Source organism: Rattus norvegicus, chromosome 10 (assembly GCF_021556685.1).
Source record: "Rattus norvegicus strain SHRSP/BbbUtx chromosome 10, alternate assembly SHRSP_T2T, whole genome shotgun sequence".
NCBI lineage: Eukaryota > Metazoa > Chordata > Mammalia > Rodentia > Muridae > Rattus > Rattus norvegicus.
The window spans coordinates 101,456,112-101,478,036 of NC_141543.1; the positions used below are offsets into that span (position 1 = coordinate 101,456,112).

The 21,925-nt window shown below is 42.5% G+C and overlaps 1 protein-coding gene across 5 annotated transcripts in view; it reads right to left on the bottom strand.

Annotated features, from left to right (window-relative positions):
* Positions 1–258: 258 nt before the first annotated feature.
* Positions 259–21,925, bottom strand: part of Abca6 (ATP binding cassette subfamily A member 6) — a 69,586-nt gene continuing 47,919 nt past the window's right edge. For 4 of the 5 annotated variants that reach the window (NM_001430211.1, NM_001430212.1, NM_001430213.1 and 1 more), the window contains 16 exon segments: positions 675–1,238; positions 1,352–1,407; positions 3,007–3,086; positions 4,241–4,381; positions 4,557–4,676; positions 6,910–7,004; positions 7,104–7,179; positions 7,680–7,861; positions 8,300–8,391; positions 10,703–10,820; positions 11,434–11,554; positions 12,217–12,308; positions 13,744–13,821; positions 15,233–15,352; positions 20,193–20,306; positions 20,489–20,662. In NM_001430211.1, coding sequence (NP_001417140.1) covers positions 1,137–1,238; positions 1,352–1,407; positions 3,007–3,086; positions 4,241–4,381; positions 4,557–4,676; positions 6,910–7,004; positions 7,104–7,179; positions 7,680–7,861; positions 8,300–8,391; positions 10,703–10,820; positions 11,434–11,554; positions 12,217–12,308; positions 13,744–13,821; positions 15,233–15,352; positions 20,193–20,306; positions 20,489–20,662 — 1,761 coding nt within the window. In that variant the 3' untranslated portion in view covers positions 675–1,136. 5 annotated transcript variants of the gene reach the window in all.

The window sequence follows — 21,925 nt, forward strand, 5'->3', positions numbered from 1 at the left end:
CTCTGAAATCTACAGAAACTCTTAAACCAGACTGTTATCTCCTGAACAGCAAGTACTGATTATTTACCATAGACTTGCAAATAGAACCTTTGGCTATAACGGTGGTACAGGCTGGTTGTCTCTTATGAGAAATGCTAAAGTGTTTGAGATTTTGAAATATCGGTCTGTGCATAATTAGATATCTTGGATGTAGGACTTAATTCCTGGCATGCAATTCACTAATGTTTCCAATGCGCCTTATATACAAAGCCCAAAAGGTAATTTAATGCAATAGTTTTAATGAGCCTTGATTGGACCTTGACCCATCACAGGTCAGGTAAGAAATTTTCAACTTGTAGCATCACTTGAAATGTTTGCATCTTGACCAGTTCAACCTTCCAGATAGTGGTGTTTAACTGTAAAACACACCACTACACTATTTCATTACATATGATTCCTGTAGATGGGTAATAAAAAGATTAAAGCACACAAGTAAATGAATGAAGAATATAAATAACACAAATTTAAATGCAAATATATAGTTTCAACTTTAAGTTTGAAAGCAAAAAAATTCCAATGTTATAACAGTAAATATAAGTAGATCGTTGGGAAATACATATACTGTATATGGTAACAACTCTACAAAAAATGGATTAAAGAAAGCAAACAATTGAATTTTTATATGAAGGAACTATAGGGTCTCTTTTGTTAAGTTTTATTTAATTTTTACATTTTTTCCATTATACAGATATTCTTTTCAAAACCTGTGTATTTTATCTATACATGAGTGTATGTCTGTGCACATATATGTGCAGGAGCCCATGTAGGACAGAAGAGGAACATTCCTCATATGTTTTTGAAAGTGAAGTTTCTGATAATCGTGATAAATTAATTTCTATTTAAAATTCAGTTTTGTAGTTTTGTCTCTACAGTAGCCGGAGGCCTGATTCTGGGTGATTTCATGTTCCTAGTAGTTTGTATTTCCTTATATAGCCTTTAAGTTTTGAGACATGAATAATTGTAAATTTTAACTTGATGTTGATTGAGCAAATAAAATATGTGTAATGTTGACATGAAAACATCTTTGAAACTATTCATTCTGTTCGTTACTGTATAAAAGAAGTTGGTGGGATAACAGAATGATTAGGCCTGAGACTTTACAGTTCATCTGAGGGAGGGAGGAGTTTCCATCTCATGGTTATATCAGCTTCTTCATGAACATCTCCCAGCTCCTGTTCCTTCGAAAGCTCTAAAAATACCTAGGTAGGAGAGAAAGCAGGTCAACAATCACTAAGCTGTGGGTTGTCCTCCGAAAGGATGTGGAAAATACATGCTCCTTCTGTAAAATGCAAAGTCAAGCAGGTTGACTTACTCTGTCCAATGTGCACTGAGAGAGGCTGTAGTCGTCCAGGTTAAAGCCACGCTTCACTGAAAAACAAATCCATCAATATAAGACAATGCAAGGTTTTCAAAGTCCTACACAGTGAAATAAAGTTATTCAGATGAATAAAAGATAAATTGAATAAGGAAACACAAGACAGAACAGTATCACAAGGTATGTGTGGAGTTCACATAGGAGGAGGTGTGTGGGGTTTCTACAGATTAAACGCTGGATTTGAAGGTTTTTAATCAATTTCCTCAAAGGTTTGCAGCAACAAAAAAGTTAATATAAATGCATACCAAATTAATCTTAGCTTTGGAGTTTCTCACACTGTATTTTCCTAATCTCTACTGTTTCGTGTGTGTGTCCATGAGAGACATGTATGTTCCTTGGTTAAGATATTCTTACATATGAGGAAGATTCTATTCCATACTCTCTGAGAGGACCCCATCCCTACTGCCTTTAGTGGTCATCCACCTTATCAGGTCTCTACTGGGCACCTCAGGAATCTAACGACAGCTGCTGTTAGGTTCAGGTACTCCCTTGTTTGAGGTTTACCAGTTATGCAGTGGGGACTCTCCTGTGTGAGAGGCACTCTGAAATGCCAGGAACAGGACAGGAATGAGAAGCGACAAAAGCCTTGGCCTTTGTCGGTGCGTTTTGTAGAAAAGACATGGGCATTATATTCATAAGCATTTAAGTATGTAATAGAAGAGATGGTAAGAGAAACAGTAAACCCACAGATACACACCCACATACGCACGCACGCACGCGCGCGCACACACACACACACATATACACACACACACAGATGTCTTCTTTCTTTACACGGGATCATCAGAGATGTTATAGGATTAATATGATGATTGAGCAGAATCCCACGAATGGGAAGAAACAGCTAAATATTTAGGAAACAGAATTCCAGAAAGAAGAATCAACGGGTGGGGGGTGGAGAGGAGGAAGGGTCCCAAGGCAGGAACTGCGTGGCTGGCAACAATTAGGGCGAGCCAGGAAGTCAGCTACTCAGAGTAGACACAAGCAGAGCTACACAGGATCTCAAGCACACCCAGGAGACAGGCACTGTTCTGGGGACTGCCCCTCCCGTACAGATGAGGTCATTTTATCTGCTGTCTCCCAGCCTGTGAGTTTCGCTGTCTCCCAGCCTGTGAGCTTCGGCACTGTGGTGAGAACGCAGAGACCAGCTTCAGGATAAGAGTTCTTCAGCAAATCACACGACGGTGATCTGCTGCAGGGAACAATCTAGCTAGCTGAAAGCCAGTCAGACAGACAGTCAGACAGACAGACAGACAGACAGGACTGTTGGAATTTCGAGTAATAAGAGTTGTTCTGGGCACTCAAAGAATGGCTTTAGCTATCGTTTCGTAACAGAAAGTCAAACCCATCACAGTCAGGGTTTTTCCTGTGTTGATACAGATGTGCAGAAAAGTACGGCTAAGCTCCACTCAGTGCGTGTCCTCTGCAGCTTCCGTCCCCATTCCAGACGAACCTCTTTCCAGAGAGCTGGATTGATTACGGTTTGAATTTGTAAAACCAACACCCTGCAGAGCCTGCTTTTTAAGTGCATCGCTCATCCACCTTGCATTAAATTATCCTCCAAGTTCTTTTTAAAGAAAGCTCCTTCTTACCTGCTTCCAGTTTGTGAAAGGCCTGAGACAGAGGATGAACATCTGTCACGGGAAGCTTGTAGGTGAGCAAGGAGAAGCACCTGGGAATGGGAACACACTAGATTCAAGCGTTCACTTCAACGGAGGGAGGACGGATATCAAAATGAGCCTGTTGTCGGCCATTTTGTTTTAAAAATGAAACAGGTACAAAATAATGTACAGGTTAAGCATGGAATTGTTTACCAATAGAGGCTTTGGAAATGATTGAAGGGAACTAGCTGTTGCAGTCCTTTCTAGAAATGACACATTGTTACTACTTGTATTCTCACATACCACAGTTGACTCAAACCAATCCGATAACTTGTTAAAAAAACAAACAAACAAACAAAACCCAGAAACTGAAAGCTACACCCTGAGACTAGTCCAAACCAGGCTGGAAAGTCACTTCAAAGGAAAGGTAGGTATTGTGTCCAAAAAGTTATCTCCTAAGATGGTCTCAGGCTGGGGACTGGGGCAGGACAGCTGTGGAAAGACTTAAAAGCCCTGGCGTCTGAGAACAAGCAGATTTAGGTCTAGGGATTAGGCTTCCTTTCTTGTGTGCCTCCGACTGTAACCTTTGCTCCAGATTAACAGTGCAGTGTTCCTAAGTGACAAGGAGACGGGGCAGACGTCCCGACTGGCTGTCTTCAGGCCAGACCACCCTCTTCCTTTCTTATTATCCATCATATTCCCACAGTCATCCAAGCCTATTTCTTTACCTGGTGATACAAAAGGTTTTAGGGTAAGAGCAGGTTCCGGAATATACCTTAGGTAATCATTACATCCATGCAGTGTGAAGATGCGAGTAGCAGGTTTGTGTCTTGCTGTTCTGTTGTTCTCAACCTCTGACTTTAAATTCAGTAGCTGCTTTAATCTTCGGGTCCTGTTCCTAACAACACACACACACACACACACACACACACACACACACACATATGCACATGCATACACACGCGTGAGTACAAATGTTTGTGCAAACACATGCACTCCTTTATAGTTTCCATTCTGAAGCAAGGAAATTATATTAAAGGAAGACTTCACCTCATCTTTACCCCTGTTTCCTGGAGGAGGACACACACGTTCCTAGGTAGTTTCCAAGTCTATTATAACCCAGGAGACTGAACCTTTCTGGGGTCCTTCACTATCCCTGCGACATTCCATCACGGTGCTGACAGAAGCCATAGTGTGTTTCTCTGTCGGTGACAGTTCTCTTTACCTGTCCTGGCGTGCAGCCTGGGGGAACAGCCTCAGAATCTCCTTGTGAACTAATGGCTCTTGAGAAATTTCCTTCACTCTGAGTTCTAGAATGTAATCCTTGCCAAATCTCCTCTTGAGGTGTTGGATTGAACCGATGAGTCTGTGAGTAGAAAGAACACGATGGAGGGATGAGGGGAAAACTGTCATTAAATGTTTTTAATTTCAGAGACAGTAGAGAGGGGTATCAGTGAGGCAGGCAGAAGGAAGGAATGAGATGTTGTCCGTGACTTGCCTTCTGCAGGCAATCTCAGATCAAGCCACAGAGAGAGGCTCACCTCAGCCTTCCAGACACCATGATGGCCGCTCGGTCACACAGAGCCTCTGCCTCAGCCAGGTCATGGGTAGACAAGAGGACACCCTTCTTGTTGTCTTTAACGGCTGCCTGGATTGCCTGCCTGGAGTCAGCAAAAATGAATAGAAATTAAATTTAAAAAGCAAAGAGCAATGGGAAAGATAATAAAATAGAGGGAAAGATTTAGACGAGATACAGTTTACAAATTATAATCAGATATTGGAAAACGCCAGAGAAATGAACGCTGGCTAGTTTATTTGGAACAAAGAGAACGTTTTGATATTTTAGCTGTGTTTGTGGTATTGCGATTAAACTTTAAGAAGACGTTTCAGGGGATGGAGAGATGGCTCAGCAATTAAGAGCACTGACTGCCCTTCCAGAGGTCCTGAGTTCAAATCCTAGCAACCTCCTGGTGGCTCACAACCATCTGTGATGGGATCTGGTGCCCTCTTCTGGTGTGTCTGTAGACAGCGACAGTGTACTCATATAAATGAAGTGTTAAAAAAAAATTAAAAAGGAGAACTTTCCTTGTCTTTTGGAGATCGCAGCCAACTGAAATGCTAAGATAGAAGTGTGTGCTGCCTCCCATGGCCTTAATTAAATTAATAGAAGTTGGAAAAGGAAAGGGACTGAGAAGCAGGTGAGAAGTGGGCCTCCTAGTGGCAATGGCTAGAACTGCATGATGGGTATAAAGTCTTCCCATGTCTACATTTGCATCGAGCAGTGCTAACAAATAAAATAACATTTTTTTTTTGGTTCTTTTTTTCGGAGCTGGGGACCGAACCCAGGGCCTTGCGCTTCCTAGGTAAGCGCTCTACCACTGAGCTAAATCCCCAGCCCCATTAAATAACATTTTAAATGGGAGAGGATACTGGGTAATCACAAATATGAAGTTAAATTGGGGTTTTATTAGTCCAAGGGGCGATTCACAGATAGTAGAAAAGAGCTAAAATGATATAAACTGGGTCAGTAAATTTGACAGACTAAGTGAAAATGAAAACGGAAGTTATGTCGACAAGTCAAGGCTCTTTAGGAAAACTGCATGAGAAGTAAAATGAAATGTTATAAAATTATCGACAACTAAAGTAGCAAATTAAGATAGTTGGAAGTTAACTAAAACCTTGACAAAACACCTAGAGTTTCCGTTAAGCCAAAAAAAAACTGCAGGAATATTAAAGAATATAATCTAAATGAGATTATCCATCTGTTGAAAGTTTGTTTTCCTAATGACACAAGCTATCTCTGTAGACAGAGTCTGAGTGTTGAATGGGTCATAAAGCACCGCTTGCTAAAGGCTTGGTCCCCACGCTGTGCTGTTAGAAGGTGATGGGATCTTTAAGCAGTGAGGTCTAGTTGGATGCTCTAAGCATGGCGGAGCCATCTCAGTACCTTCCTCATTCTCCTCGCTCCCAGACTTGTGAAGTGACCAGGGCTACCTGCAAGCCATCTCATGCTACCTTACCACAGCCCCAAAGCCATATGGTCAACCTGATACAGAGTAAAGCCCTCAAACCTTCAAGCCAGACAAAGCTTTCCCCTTTGAAAGTTAATCCATCCGAGTGCTCATGAAACTGGCGGCTGACAGGCTATCTGTACACAGCGGAGTTTTATCCCTAGAATCAGAAGCCTGGGATAATCAACTCATGAGGAGAAGTTTATTTTGCATCAATATTTCAGTGGCTCCAGGCCATGTTGCACTAGACCCATTGCTTTCCAGAACCACGTGGGACAAGGCGTGGGGGAAAATAGCTTCCTGGCTTTCTTCAGATGCCAGGAAGTAAAGAAGATAATGGAAAGCAGAGTGTTGGTGTCTTCTTAAAGTCAACTTAACCCTTCACCAGGCTCTAACTCTTTTTTTTTTTTTTTTTTTTGCAAGTGGCTAATTATGAACTTAACCTCCCATGATAACTTGAATGCTTAGTGGCGTTTTGCTTCTTCTCTTTACATGTTCACTTTTTTTATTGCAGATTTCGTGCATTTACATTTCAAATGTTATCCCCTTTCCCCTTTCTCCCATCCTCCTCCCCTTTCCTCTCCTCCTGCTTCTATGAGGATGCTCCTGCTCCCACCTCAACGCCCTGGCATTCCCTACACTGGGGAAATACAGGCTCTACCTCCTAAAGGCTCTGGCTAGCCCCCCTCAGTAGCACTGCTGGTTGGGGACCCAACCTTCAAAACACAGGCCTGTAAGGAATATCTACCACCCACGCTACAGCAGCTAACACAATCTGCACTGAATCAGGAACCAGCGGGCTCACGGATCTGTCCTCAAAGATTTTTATCGATGTGATTTTACACGTCGGTCACTGTGGGTCTGGGCCTGTAAGAGTTCTCACCACATTTGTTGCTTCCCTGACACATCTAAGCCTGTAGATGGTTCATCCAGAATCAGGACAGGTGAGTTTCCCAGGATGCTCAGCGCGAAGCACAGCTGCAATGCAGAGAGGGGGGAAAACAAAATGTCCTCCGTTTGCTTCCGTACCACATATGCAGTCCCGTCCCACGGAAGAACGCAGGACACCACGCATACCTTTCTAGTCAACCCCACAACTAGGTTCCGCGCTTGGACATTCAGCTGGTCGTGTAGTTTGAAAGCATTCACTAATCTGAGAGAAAATAAGATGGGAATATCACACCAAGAGAGAACTTTCTCGGAAAATGAAATCACGCACAATTATAAAACCATTGCAGGGGAGGAAGGCGGTACTGTTCTCAAAACTGAAATCATGAAAGGTTATTTCCTTTTTTTGCCTCATGAGATTACTTTTTAAATAATCTAATTTTTATATTGTTAAGTAATTTAATTTTAAAAATGGGAAACCAAATGGATGGTTATTCCATTCCCTTCTCTTTATTATTAGAATCCTGAAGACAGTCACCAGCACAGACTTACTTCTCCTTTGTCAACTATTGAAGACAATGATATTTTTAGCCCCTGAGCTCAGGCATGTAGGGAGTTGGTGTGGTCTCTCGTTTCTGTTCTACCACCAATGCTCTGAAAAGGCAGAAATGTCTTTGTGCTCCTGTTTCTCAGTAGTAGTGCTTCCATTGTGAGTAGCGCCTCCCACCTCTTGAGGAAAGGGGATTCCAGGACCCTCTGCGGTACCTTGAAATGGCAATGACAGCATCCTTCTTCCTCAGCCCCTTCACAGCGGCGTACACCTCCAGGTGTTCCTTCACGGTCAGGATGGGCCACAGTACGTTCTCCTGAGGGCAGTATCCGAGCTTGGCTGCACCATGGCCCTCGCCCTGGTGAGCCACAGCTGAGCTTAACTCTTTCAGTTCCACCTACGAGAGCAAGTTAAGGAGTTTTACCAAAGATACAGGAAGCCCTTTCTGATTGCACAGGCTTCGCACAATCTGGAAACTGCCACCTAGCCAGCAAACACCCAAACTGCTAGAACACATCACAGAAGGTAAAATGCAATCCACTAAAGTGCAAGCACAATCTTGGGTGTAAATGGGGTGGGAAAGACTGAACCTTCAGGCGGTAGCTAATGTAAATGGGGCGAGAAGATTCGGGTGTTAGCTAGGAAGCTGTAGTGGATAAAGGTACTTAGCTCCTGGTAACATTCCAATTCCTGTCACAAACTTTTGAATCCCATCAAAAGCCACAAGAGGATCCAGAGCAGCAGCGAAATGACAGTCCTACAAATATGTAACCTACGTGCATCATGATCGCAATCATATTTTGTGGAAGTGGAAACAATCTTGGTTTTTTACTACCTCTCCAGCTGTCGGCTTCATGATGCCAGCTATCATCCTGAGAGAGGAACTTTTACCAGCGCCCTCGGGTCCTAACAATCCCAAAATTTCACCTGAAAGAAAGAACAAAATGATCAAGGTTGGAAATGAAATGAAGATTTACATTCTTTTTTCCAGTGAAAGCTTGAAAGGTCCGTACAGCTCTTGAATAGAGTAATTCACATTTAAAATATACAGGACGTACATCCTGAAGACATATTCTTTAATTCTCACCATAAAAATGTTACCAGAAGCTTATTAATTTGATACAACGGTCTTTTTCCCCCTCGAGATTTCCTGGTTCAGTTATCTTCCATCGATGTGAGAGCCCCTTACCTGATGTGTCCATGCAAATGACGTGCAAACCTCAGAAGGCTGGAATGCTATTCTTTCACCAAAAATAAACCATGTGCACCCAAACCACCATAACCTTTCATCACCCCTTTTCAAACTCATAAACAAATGTCAGTACGTAATCTCTACAAAATAGGAACTGCCTACAAGATACCCTCTAATAATGTTCTACTGCCATGGAGTAAAAGGCACTGTTCCTTCTATTTTAAAGAAATGTTCCTACTCTAACCCTGCGTGACCCCATCCCTCCCTCACACTGATGCATCTGTGGACTCTTTGCTTTTGACTCAACCACTAAGACTTGCTGCTGTGTCTGAGTCCTTGACCTTCTTGTCACATAGATCTTGACTTAAATGTCTCTGTTCAAATAAAGCCTTTCTTTGTTCTAACTGAACACTCATCATTGCATGTGCTTCAGTGTTCCCCATAGGACTTGAGTAATAATCGATATGTTATTGATAAGGCATTCTTACGAACTCCTTAGAATGCAAAATCCACACGGGCAGGAGGTTTCCTTATTTTTTCTATAACAGTCCCTTACACACACACACACACACACACACACACACACACAGATAGATAGATAGATAGATAGATAGATAGATAGATAGATAGATAGATGATAGATGGATAGATGGATAGATAGATAGATAGATAGATAGATAGATAGATAGATAGATAACGAATGAGGAAAGGAAGGCTAGAGTAAGTGAAATTACACTTTAGTATAGATGTTCATTCCTAAAAACAATGGCTAATGGTTTGTTGTATGCAAACTTGTATTCCTGTCTACTCAAAAGGCTGAGGCAGGAGGATCACAAGGTCAAGAGCTGCCTGACCTACAGGGTAGGTTTAAAAGGCCATCCTTGGCAACTTAGTGAGACTCTGCCTTAAAACAAGAAGTAAAGAGAGAGCTAAGAATAGTGCACAGTGGAGGAGAACTTGCTAAGCACGCAAGAGGCTCTAGGTTCAAGGCTCAAAATATCATAAAAGCAAGCAGAAGGGCCCAAGTGAGGATGCTTCAGTCCTACTTGGGAGGGAGAAAGAAACAAAGAAACAATCATGGGAGGAAAAGGGAGGGAGGGTTCTGGATGGGAGGGGAAAGGGGGGACGTGATCAGATATGGGGTGGGGGAGACAGGAAAAAAGTCCTGAGGGCCAGAAGAATGAATGGAAATATGCAACCTTGGGGGAGGGGGGACCCTCTAGAAAGTACCAGAGACCTGGGAGGACCCTCAAAGGGAGGGACCTTAGATGAATTGCCCAATAGTGGGGAGAAGAAACTCGTAGAGTCCACCTCCAGTAGAAAGACATCAAGTGAGGGATGGGGTTGCCATCCCACAGTCAAAAACTCTGACCCAGAATTGTTCCTGTCTAAAAGAACTGCAAGGACAAAAATGGAGAAGAGACTGAAGGAAAGGAGGTCCAGTGACCAGCTCAAACTGGGATCCAGCTCAAGGGGAGGCTCTAAGGCTTGACACTATTATTGATGCTATGATGTGCTTACAGACAGGAGCCTAGCATGGCTGTCCTCTGAGAGGCCCAACAAGCAGATGACTGAGACAGACACAGATGATATTTACACTCAATCATTGGACTGAAGTCGGGACCCTTGTGGTTGAATTAGGGAAAGGCGGGAAGAAGCTGAGGAAGAGGGCTACCCCATAGGAAGACCAGTAGTCTTAACTAATCCAGACCCCTGAGATCTCTCAGACATTGAGGCACCAACCAGGCAGCATACACCAGCTGATATGAGCCCCCGCCCAGACACAGATACAGCAGAGGACTACCTGGTCTGGCCCCACTGAGAGAAGAAGTACCTAAGCCTGGAGAGACTTGAGGCCCCAGGAAGTGGGGAGACCTGGTAGGGGGCGGGGAGACATCCTCTTGGAGACAAGGTGGAGGAGGAATGGGAGGAGGAACTGTGGGAAGGCGGACTGGGAGCAGGGCAACAACTAGACTGTAAAAAAAAAAAAATCAAAGTAATAAAAAATATTTTAAACAGTAAGTTTAAAAAATGATTGTCCCAAACCTTTATTAACGCAGAAAGAGATGTTCCTCACTGCTATTTTCTTTCTCCTCTTTGAACAACACCATTTCTTCTGACCTGTGTACTCTTTGTGCAGACAGCTGGCGATTATGGCCGGTTTCTAGGAGAGACGGAAATATGGTTTCCCTCTAAACTTCAGAGGTGTTACAGTCTTTCGTTCTCACGATGTTTACCATAAATCAAACCGCATATGAACCCTGAGTGACCATTACCACTGTTGCCGATATAAGGCACATTCATTGGCATACAGAGTGTCTCCGATTTCCAAACACACGAGGAAATACCAGAAACACCACAGAAGCCAACTCACTGTCTAGGTGGAAGTCAAATGACTACATTGGAGAGAATGTAGAATCTCAATCAGATAAAAGCAAACCCTGCTCAATGGAAACACAGCTCAATGGAATAGCGTCTTCCGTGCAAGCCTAAAGCATGGTTGAATCTCCTGATCTCTACTGAGCATTTTACGGCAAATAGAAGGTTCTTCAACTCATAAGGTCTTATTTTGTTCTGAGATTATAAATCTAGTTGTTAAAACGCATTTTTTTTCTCAAAAGAAGAATGAATGAAATCATTATGCCTTATGTTCTTTTACTTTCCAGAACCTTCTGGGGGTGTCCGTAGACTTCAAACTTTTAAAAGTTAACATCGACATTTCGCTCATTTTCATGAGAGATTCTCTCATGCTTTCAACAGTGTCTATGATTTCCAACCTCATCTAAATTCACGGTGCTCAGGGCATCAGATGTCCTCATTCTTTCTGCTTGAACGTCTTCGTCTTCGTCTACGGGCTCCTCTGGGTTTGGCTGAACATGTAGACTCTGCGGAGCTATCCTGTGGGAAACAATCGAATTGCACACTGTTCTCACATTTCCCATGCTTGTTTTCCGTGCGATTTTACCGGTTTGCTTTTTGCCCAGTGCTGATGGTGATCGCCACTATCCCTGCTGCCTCAGCCTTACATAGAACCCTCATCCTGCTCACCAGAATCTCTCTCGTGATGTGGTTGCTACCCTTACAGCATCTTTGACCTTTAAGGCCAGTGCTTGCCAGCATATCAACAGAGGCCGCCCCTCCCCTCCTAAAATTCAAGTCAATTCTGCTGCCCCAGTCACTACAGCCCCGCCAACACATCAGATGTTTGTTTCGGCATCTTTTTACTGCTCATACTTCCCAAAGCCCTCTGTGTAAAACTCTCTCAACTCAGTTGTCCAATCTCTTCTTCCCATCCCCACTGCTCAGGAACGACATCGCCTTAGAAGGGAGAATGGCATACTTGGATAGTCTTCGCTTTCTTGAGAGAATGAAGTATTTCTCTGCTGGTTAGCAGCTGGGTCTTACTTCTTGACGGTAAACTAGAAAACCACTAACTACAGTGCCAGTCATCGTACTGCTTGTGTTGCAAGCAAAAGTCCTAATCAACAAACCGAAAGCACGGGCGCAGCAATAGAAATATTGAATTATGACCTTAATATGAAATTAACTGTAACCCTAACCTGAAGAGGGGGTCCTTCCGTACTACATTCTTCCCATACTTCAGTTCCAGGCATCTCAGAACAAAAATGAACAGCAAAGTATGGAAGTAAGGCTAGGAGCAAACAAAAAAAAATTTTAGACATGCGTCAACACTGGTTGAACTTATAAGTAAAAATGTTGCTTGTGTATTGACAGGCAATTTGGTAGCAAATTTTTATGAGATGGGGGAACACATAGTACAACAGTTTAACCTGTCTCTTCCCTACTGTCCACAGCTCAGACTTTACAGCTCAGTGAATTCTGTTCTGTCTTTAAAATGACCCATAGCACAACTGGTTCTTCCTGCTGTGTTCCGAGCATGAGATCCAGGTCATCTTTCTTTCTCGGCTTGCAATGCATTCCTGCAAGGTTTCCCTCTGCTCCTTTTATCTGCTCTTCTAATCCCAGAAACTGCAGTCGTGCTTTCCACAGCTAAGTTTGATCACTGCACTTTGGTTAAAACCACCCAACGCTTCCTTGAACCACTCAAAGTTGCATCAAAGTCCCTCGAGTTCAGTAGAACACCATATGGACCAACTCTGCTTATCTCAAACATTACCACATTACTGTATTACCTTCTATCTGATTAAACTCCTTCTTTCCCTTAGATGATCCTGAAGCAAGATAGGGCCACTCTTATCATTACCTACCAGAAGGTCTTTTAAGTCTCTGCTGACTATCTGAGGTGGTTAACATGAGAATGGTTGTCTAGGCTCATATTTTTTAATGCTTTGTCCCTGGTGAGTGAAACTGTTTGGGAAGGATAAAGAGGTGTGGTCTTGCTGGAAGAGGTGTGTCACTGAGGCTTTGAGGTTTGAAAAGCCCACACCATTCCCAGTTAGCTATTTTTTATCTTCTTTGTGCTTGTGGATCTGATATCTGCTCACATGCTGCTGTGCTCTCTACTCCAATGGTCATACACTCATCCTCTGAAACTTTAAACTGCCATTAAATGTTTTCTTCTAAAATGTGCCTTGGTCGTGGTGTTTCCTACAGCACTGGAGAGTAACTAGGACACTTTTCTACCTAACAGAGTATTTACTGCTTGTTTAGTTTATCTGTATACTTCTAGAATACAAGCCCCTTGAGGACAGACTTGGTGTCCATGGTTTTGCCTAAAACATCATAGACAGATAGCATGGGAAGACAGCAGCTCTCGTCATCCTTAAATCTAAAGAAATCATTTTCCCATTCACCCGTGTTTAATTTTGTCTTTTCCTCATAATTCAGCAAATTCTTAACTGTATCTGGCTTTTACACTTTCTTCTTTAGAGGCATGACAGTGTGAAGAATAAACAAACCAAAATTAATACTATACCGAATTCCTAACTTTCTGTATAAAGGCACACAGAAATTTTTCCTGAGGCTAAAATTCATGTCCAAAAGCCATCACTTTATCTAAAACTATATTTGAAACACTTTCAGAGACACCAAGCTTCAGACAAGATCACACAGTTATAGCAAGGAATATCTATCTGTAGGGTATGTAGTGAGGCGGAAAGTCTTACTATTAGGCATAAGAGAAGATCAACCCCCGATAAACCATATTTGCTTTCTCCAAATTCTCGATAGTACTGGTAGGCTCTCTGAAAAGAAAAACAGGTAGCTGAATACATTTTCTTCACAATTCCCACTTAAGTAACACGTATTTTTTCCACACTTAACTATTTTCTTCATTAAACTCAGTTCTGTGTGCACTGGTGACACACATACCCTAGAGAGCAGAGGAATCCCCTACTAAATAACTTTCCTCAATATGAAGATAATCTGTATCTCTTCCATTAAAAAAATCTTTTGACTTAAAGTAAAAGCATTTATTGAAAGCAAAACAGAGAGCAGTGCTTACACTGTATAAAGTTTAGGAATGAAGGTACTTGTCCTAAGTTTCCCCTGTAAACCCATTCATGGGATCTTGTCTTCTCTCAGTGATGGCTGTTTTCTCAATCAGAACACGTAGCCGTTGACATTACTCTTTATCACTGGTCAGTAATGGAGGAAGCAAGGTCATTACTCCTGACTCTCCGGTAACAAGTCTAGATTTGTGTGTGTCATCTACTTGTGTCTTAGGAAAAAAGTAATACTAAGCAAAAGGACCAAGTATGGTCATAACTTCCAGTCATTGCTTTGTCAACAGCAAAAATAAAAGATATTTTTGCAGACAAGACTCCCCTCTCCCCCATAGAACACAATTAACGAAACTTGGTATGTTATGCTTAAAGCCATTTCAAGTAGAGTCGTGAAGGTTCCCAAAAATTGTGATCTCAACTGAGCTTCTGTTGACATTCATGATACTAGGTTTCTCTGATTCTCCATGGTCTTGGTCTCCCAAGGACTTTGGTTTTCTCTGCAAGACATGCTTATTTTTTTAATCCCCCCTAATTCTTACTCATCCTTTAGGGGCATCACTTCTCTAGAATTCTCTGACTTCTCAGGGTACCAGCTTTGCTTTGCATGGTCTTCCCCAGCCCTTGGCCTGTTGATCTGTCTGTTTCTGCTAAGCTCTGTGAAAGAAGAACTGGACAATTTTGCTCATCGGGTGTCCCTAATTGCTAGCAGGGTGACGAGCACAGAATGGGGTTTATTATACACCTGGGAGTAATTGAATAGTATTGTGTATGAACTTGTCCTCAGTCATTCATGAGCACCCATCGAAGCAGGAAGTTCTTTTGAAATCTAGCTGGAGCTAATAGCATCCAACCACGCCTACACTTTTGCAAAGTGCCTTAGGTACAGATTTTTAACAGCTCTATTGAGGCTTCTTTTCATGCTATAAAATCTACTCAGAGAGTAGAGTCCTGCAGACTCAGGACCTTTCTCACAATGTAAGCGTCACCACAACTCAACCTCAGAGCATCTAATTATCAAAAGCAATCCCCCTGTGTCTGTTGGCTTCTGCTCTCCCAGCTCACTCACCCACCTTCCATTTCTGTAGATCTAAGCACGGAAAATAGCTTACATATTCCATTTATTAAGGGAACAGTTGATCACATTTCTTACCATTTCCAAGACAATCAGGAGCGCATTCAATGAAAAGGAAGGAACTAACATCATGGCAGAAATAAGCAGTGCCTCATTGAAGGGATCCATCAAAACCGTGTCAAACATAATCGTTATGACCTACGGGGCAAGTACAAGAATGACAAGTGACACATCAAATGACAGGATTCCACAATTTTCCAGATAAAAATACAAATACATGGCCATAACAATTTCCTATCTCTGAGACAAAAAAAGGAATGGTTTTGTTTACATATATATATATATATATTATCTCCCCATTAGAAAATTAGTTTTAACAGCACATGTTAATTATTCATATCGTGTGTTCTATATGACCTTTCTTTTTTTAATAGGGAATGCTGAGTCTCATGATGCTAAACATGTACTATACCACTGAGCAGCACCTCTGACCTGTGCGATATTTGAATACACACATACAATATGTACCAATTAAATTAGGGTAATTCGTACCATCTTATCATTTATGTTTACAAACTCTGAGTTAATCCTTTCTTGATACTGTGTGTGTGTGTGTGTGTGTGTGTGTGTGTGCGTGTGTGTGTGTGTGTGTGTGTGTGTGTGTGTGTGTGTATGATGTGCACATACTCATGTTGGTTCCACTGTGCAGTGTGCTTTTAGAGATTGTTTTTGATATGTGTGGGTTAGAACTCAGTGCCTGAACTTGGTTTATCAGCTCTCTGTCTCCCCTCCCCCCTTTCCTAACGTCTAATAACCACTCCTCTGATTGTAAGCACTTTCCTTAGCTCTCACGTCAGGAGAAGAAGATATGCTGTTTGTGGTTTCATATCTGCTTTCACTCCGTATAATGCCTTCAAGTTCTGCCCACCTTTCTGCAAAGGACAGTACTTCAATCTATGGCTGCATAATAACATACCCTTACATTTTTATGTGGCAAACTCTCTACATAGTCATCCACCAATTGACATTTAACAGTGAAGCCATTTGTTTGCTATTGCAACTAGAGACACAGTAAGCTCGAAATGCATCTTTCTCTGTGGTATGCTGATTTAATCTCCTTAGTATTCACACCCAGAAGTGAGGACCCTTCGGACTGTACCCTGTTCTGGATGTATAGACTTACATCCCATCAACAGGCTGTGCATGATGTTTCTTTTACTCTGCATGCTTGCCTACATGTTACTTCTGTGTGAGCTATAAATGAAATAAATGATATAACACTTGCAATTTCCTGATGGGGAATCGATTTCAAAAATATACTTGCTACCCATTCCACTTTGTTTTTGAGCATCTACTCCAACCACTTGTTCATTTCTAACTGGACTATGTGTTCCTGTTATTAAATTATTTCAGTTCCTTATACAGTCTAGCTATTAACCTTTTGCCTTTTGGGATATGACCCCTCCCCAAAAAAATGCAAGAAACAAAAGTAAAAATCAACAGATACATGGGATTCTGTAACCTCAAAGCAAAATGGACTATGGTCATAGTAAAACAATGACAAGATTGATACAGTGTCTGGTGATGGAAACTTGGCTAACTACTCAGTGTTAGTGAAATCGTGGTTGTTAAAAGAGAATCAACAGGGGTTGGGGATTTAGCTCAGTGGTAGAGCGCTTGCCTAGCAAGTGCAAGGCCCTGGGTTCGGTCCCCAGCTCCAAAAAAAGAAAAAAAAAGAAAAAAGAAAAAAAAAAGAGAATCGACAACCATTACTCCATTTAAACCAGCATATTCCTACCAGTAATCTATAGACATTTGTCCTTATCCCCACAGATACATGTAGTCTTTATTCCTTATCTAGGAAACATCTCTTCGCAATAGACGGAGACCACTGCAAAACAGCACAACCAATCAAAATGCAGAGTTGTGGAGACCCACCCCAGTGCATACATCTGCACACCATTCCAGCACCTAAGGCTCAGGGAACATTGTGGAAGGGGGGCTGGAAAGATTAAAATAGGCAGAGGATCAGAGACTTTGCTGTGAGACTGTTTCTCCTAGTAACATCACAAGCTATGCTCACTGTCAACAACATGACCACCCAAGCATGAGCTGAACAAGCGTGACAACAGCTAATGTGCCAAGCTGTACAGCGCAAAGCCTGTGAGAACTCAACCCTACGCCACCCTATAGGCCACTAAGTAAAGCAGGGAGCCAGAGAGGTGGTGCTCCCCAGGGAAGAGCACACCGATTGTTTTCCGACACCAGATGACCAGCCCTGAAAAGATACATACAAGTAATATTATGGGGGCTGAACAGGTTGTATTTGGAAATATATGTGTGAATACGAATACATATATGCCTACAGCAACAATTAATGAAAACAAGGGCCACAAGTTGAAGAAGAGTTCGGAGTGGTATGCGGGAGGATCCCGAGGGAGGAAAGGAAATGGAGAAATGTAATTAAATTAGAACTTGAAAAAAAACTAAAAAATGACACAGAACTGGATTGGAGAACACATTCCTCAAGCTATTAATCAGACTAAGAGGATTCTTTATAGATGAAAAGACTAGAGGTTTAGGACAAAGCTAAAATGACTACATGCACTTTCCCGACTCAATCCAAAGTAATAACACGCACACATCCTAGAGGTTGCACACATTGTTCTTCAAATCTTTATGTCTTCCCGGATGATGGGTCATTCACTAAAAACAATGTAGAATAGAACCAAGTGCTTTCTAACTATATATTAAGTTAGAGCGTAATAACTGTCTCAGACGGCGAGTCTGAAAGACTGCTCTCGTTGTGCCGCAAGTTCTGTAATCTCTGTGCCAACGTGTGGAACCCTTGTCCACATTTATTCTTCTCCTCTCTCACATTTCCGGGCACACTTATATTTAAAAAAAATTACTTCCTGCTTCTGATCACCTGAAGACCCTTATTATGTCAATCATCCCAGTAGGACCTACAACTATCTCGGAATTGCCGTTAAGCTTTTTTAGTGAATTTTGGGTCACACAGTATTGAGGCATGCTTCTGCTGTGGCTAATGAATGCCTGTCTCTTCATCAGAGTCTGCTCCCTGCAAACTAGCGTAAGTTACGTTCACAAGGCCATAGGTTGCAAAAGCACTGAGCCAGAGGAGCACCGGACCCAAATCTTAAGTGACTTCTCTGTAGAGACAACAAAAGGAGAGGAAAGAGTCACAGACAAGCCATTGTTCCAGGATGCCAGTTATTCGGCTCTGGAGGTAAAGAAGCTGCCAGAGAACCTGGGAAGGAATTGACTCTGCCATCTTCAAGGCTGACAGCACCCTCGTCAGCAGCCATATTGACCTTGACCCTGAAACACTCAACCACCAGTTCCCAGAAATAATTCCTTCAGAGTTGAAATGGAAGGAGTCGGTATGGTTGCTTCGCTCACTTCTGCTAGACACGTGAAAGAGTATTTAGTGGAAATGAAAACCAGGTGAGTTACAGTGAGATTATCTCTGAGGTGATCCGTTCTGCAGACTCAGTGTTGGGGATAGCTGAAAACCATCGGCAATTCTGTCAGCTGATCAAAGCTGCCTTCAAGTGTCTGACACACGGATTCTCTCGGCCAGCCTCAAACATGGTACTCCGTAGTCCTGTACGTAGCTTCTCTACTTTGGATGGATTGTGAGGGTGAAGGTAAGAGTAATAGATGCCCCTGGTAAATGCAGCCAGATCCAATCCAGAGTCATGAAATAGGAATGCTGGATATTAATAAGGGACATCAGTCAGCTGTGCCCACCCATTTTCTGTAGAAGTCAGCGGATGGCATCAAACAAGTATATTTTCTCACAGATGGTCTTGGGTTGGTGCCTCTCATAGTTTCAGGACCCCCATTCCAAAAATTTAGAGGTACAATATAGACGATAAGGCATTCAGTCATGTATCAGGAATATCAGCTTAAAGGCAGCATCAATAGCATTCCAGGTCTTCACTGCTTGGGCTACTATATAGAACAAAGCTTCCCATAATCCCTGACAAGCTCTCCTTTTTACCATACCTATGGCTATGAAATAGATGTGGGTATTAATAAATTATTTAACCTAAGAATTAAAGTTGGTGTCTGTAATTCTCACACTTGAGGTTAGAACAGACTTCCCAGGTCAGGCACACCCAAACTGCTGTGTGCAGGCCACATGCACGCCAGGACAGCTACTGGTGTAGACCAACAAATTTACAGATGAGAAGAGCATATTGTGATGTCAAAAGTTGGACAACCCCTACTCCTCAGAATGGCTTAGGGAGCCATTACTGGTTCTCATATTGAAGGGAGTCCCTTGGCTCTGAAGGCTCTGAAAACTCAACAGCACATTTAAACTTTGGTCCTCTCTCTCTCTCTCTCTCTGTGTGTGTCTCTCTGTGTCTCTCTCTGTCTCTCTTTGTCTCTCTCTGTGTGTCTCTCTGTGTCTCTCTGTGTCTCTCTCTGTCTCTCTCTGTCTCTCTCTCTCTCTCTGTCTGCCTCTCTCTCTCTGTCTCTCTCCCTCCCTCTGTCTCCCTCTCTCTATCTGTCTCTGTCTCTATCTCTGTCTCTCTGTCTCTCTCTCTGTCTCTGTCTCCCTCTCTCTCCCTCCCTTCCTCCCTGACTCTCTCCCTCCCTCTCTTTAATTCTCAGTTACATTCCCAGGTCCTCCTTTCTTCAGGGTAATTTTTAATTTGAAACCTTTGAGAACAATAAGCATTTGAAGTCCAGGCGTTCCTGGACTTGTGGGATAACCGCATACGCATGAGATGCCTTTGGAGTAGAATTCAAACCTTAAAATCTAAGTGACGTTTCACGTGTACTTTACGTGCGTAACTTTAAATGATCTGTAGGGAAGGCCGGGTAGGTTTTGCTGGGCACTTGAATTCTGGCATGAAAGCATCACAGGAAGTTGGCTGTTGTGGAATCGTGTCAGCTTTTGAAAGGTTTGGGGCACTGGATTCGAATGTTTAAATTTAATCTACATTTTCAATTTTCCCACTGCCCAAGACAAGGAATGACTGTGCTTAATAAGGTTCATACTTACAATAAAGAAGCAAATTGACCAGAGGCCGCTGTTTTTCCTCTTTTTGCCAAAAACAAATGATATCACGTACGTCAAGAAGACAAGAGAAGCTGCACAGCCAAAAGCGAGAAGGACCTGGAGATAATTCAGATAGCGTCAGTTAAGATGAGACAGCGGGAGATTTTAAATTACAAATGTTTAAAAATATTTTTATTATACTGGTGTTCTGCGTGTTGTTAAGCATATCCAACATTCTGAAATACATGGACAGCCACCATGGCATTTTACCTTTAACTACCGGGCACCGTGTTACTTACTATAGACAGCACGATTTCGCCTGTCAAGTAGATGTGCATCAGTTTTGTCGTGTATAACGTGATGTAGCCCGTGAGAAGAATTCCACTGAGAAGAGTAATGTCCACGAGCGCCTGCCCACACCAGTAGGCAGAAGGGTAGAGGCCAGAAATCCACAGCTGGGAGTCAGCTTTCTTCTGATGAGAGAATATGGATGGTACATCAGTTCAGTTAAATTGCAGAGTGTTTTTGTCTGGTTGGTTTTTGTTTTGTGGGGTTCATTTTTTGGGGGGGGTAGTAGTCTCTTATGTAGCAGAGGTTGGCTGGCATTATACATAAAAGATAACCTTTAACTTCTGATCTGGTTCCCATCTCCCAGATGCTAGGACTAAAGGTACGGGACACTCTGCCTGGTTTATCAGGCATGGGGATTGAACCCTTGGCTTTACGCATGCCAGCTTGGACTACATGGTGTGGTTCTTTCGGCTGAGGGGTTGTGCGCAATCTGTGAACCCCAGGATTGTGAACATGAAACATATTGCTGCGGCATGGCTCGGCCCTAGCACATGCCTTCTATCCACGAGCTTTCTGTTCACTGTAAACAGGTCCTGTAGTGCGGCTCACCCTAGCATACACCTTTAGTTCAAAGAGCTACCTGTGAACAGGACTGAATAAAGTCAACGATAGGTCAAGTGTCAGAGAGGCAACCAGCTGACAGGGAGTGAACATTAGAAAACCCAGGAAAGAGGAAGGAGGGGCTTTGAGTTGAAGGGTATTTAAGACAGTATGGAGTAGAAGAAAGAGGTCTTTTCTGTTTGGGTGTTGGTGGGGTAGGAAGGTCAGCTGGGTGCTGTCTCTGCCGCTCTGAGCTGGGAAGCTTCCACCACAGCATCTGACTCCTGCATCTTCATTTGGTAATTCGAACGTTTGGGATTTTGTTTTAAAAACCAACAGGGTTGCTTTGACTGTTCAGTCTTTTGTGCTTCTATAGGGATCTTAGAATTACTTTCCTAATACTGTGAAAAATAGGATGACAACATCCTAGGGATCAAATTGGATAGAGTAGATGATGACCTTCTCATAATAGGGTTTTGTCAAACTTTATTCCTACCTGGAGAGGGACACTTTCTTTAAAGTATATTATATAAATTAATACTCATATCAAGTCTATGAGATTGATTTTATTCTTAGCTCCACTCCCAGGCATTATCTTGGGAAGTACTTGAATTTTGATCCTTGGAAAAATCCTATCAATTTCATGTCCTATTGTGTCAAATGTCTGCACACCACACATGGGTCTCTAGTATGCATTTGCTATCTTTAAGGTAAGATAATGCCCCAAATTCTGTTTGAGAAACCACCATCTCCCATTCCGACTTAAACAGCCCCTCCACTTAATTACCTGAGGTGATAGCAGAGAAAGTTCCCCAGGCCTTTTTATCTTTTTTCTTTCCTTGGCG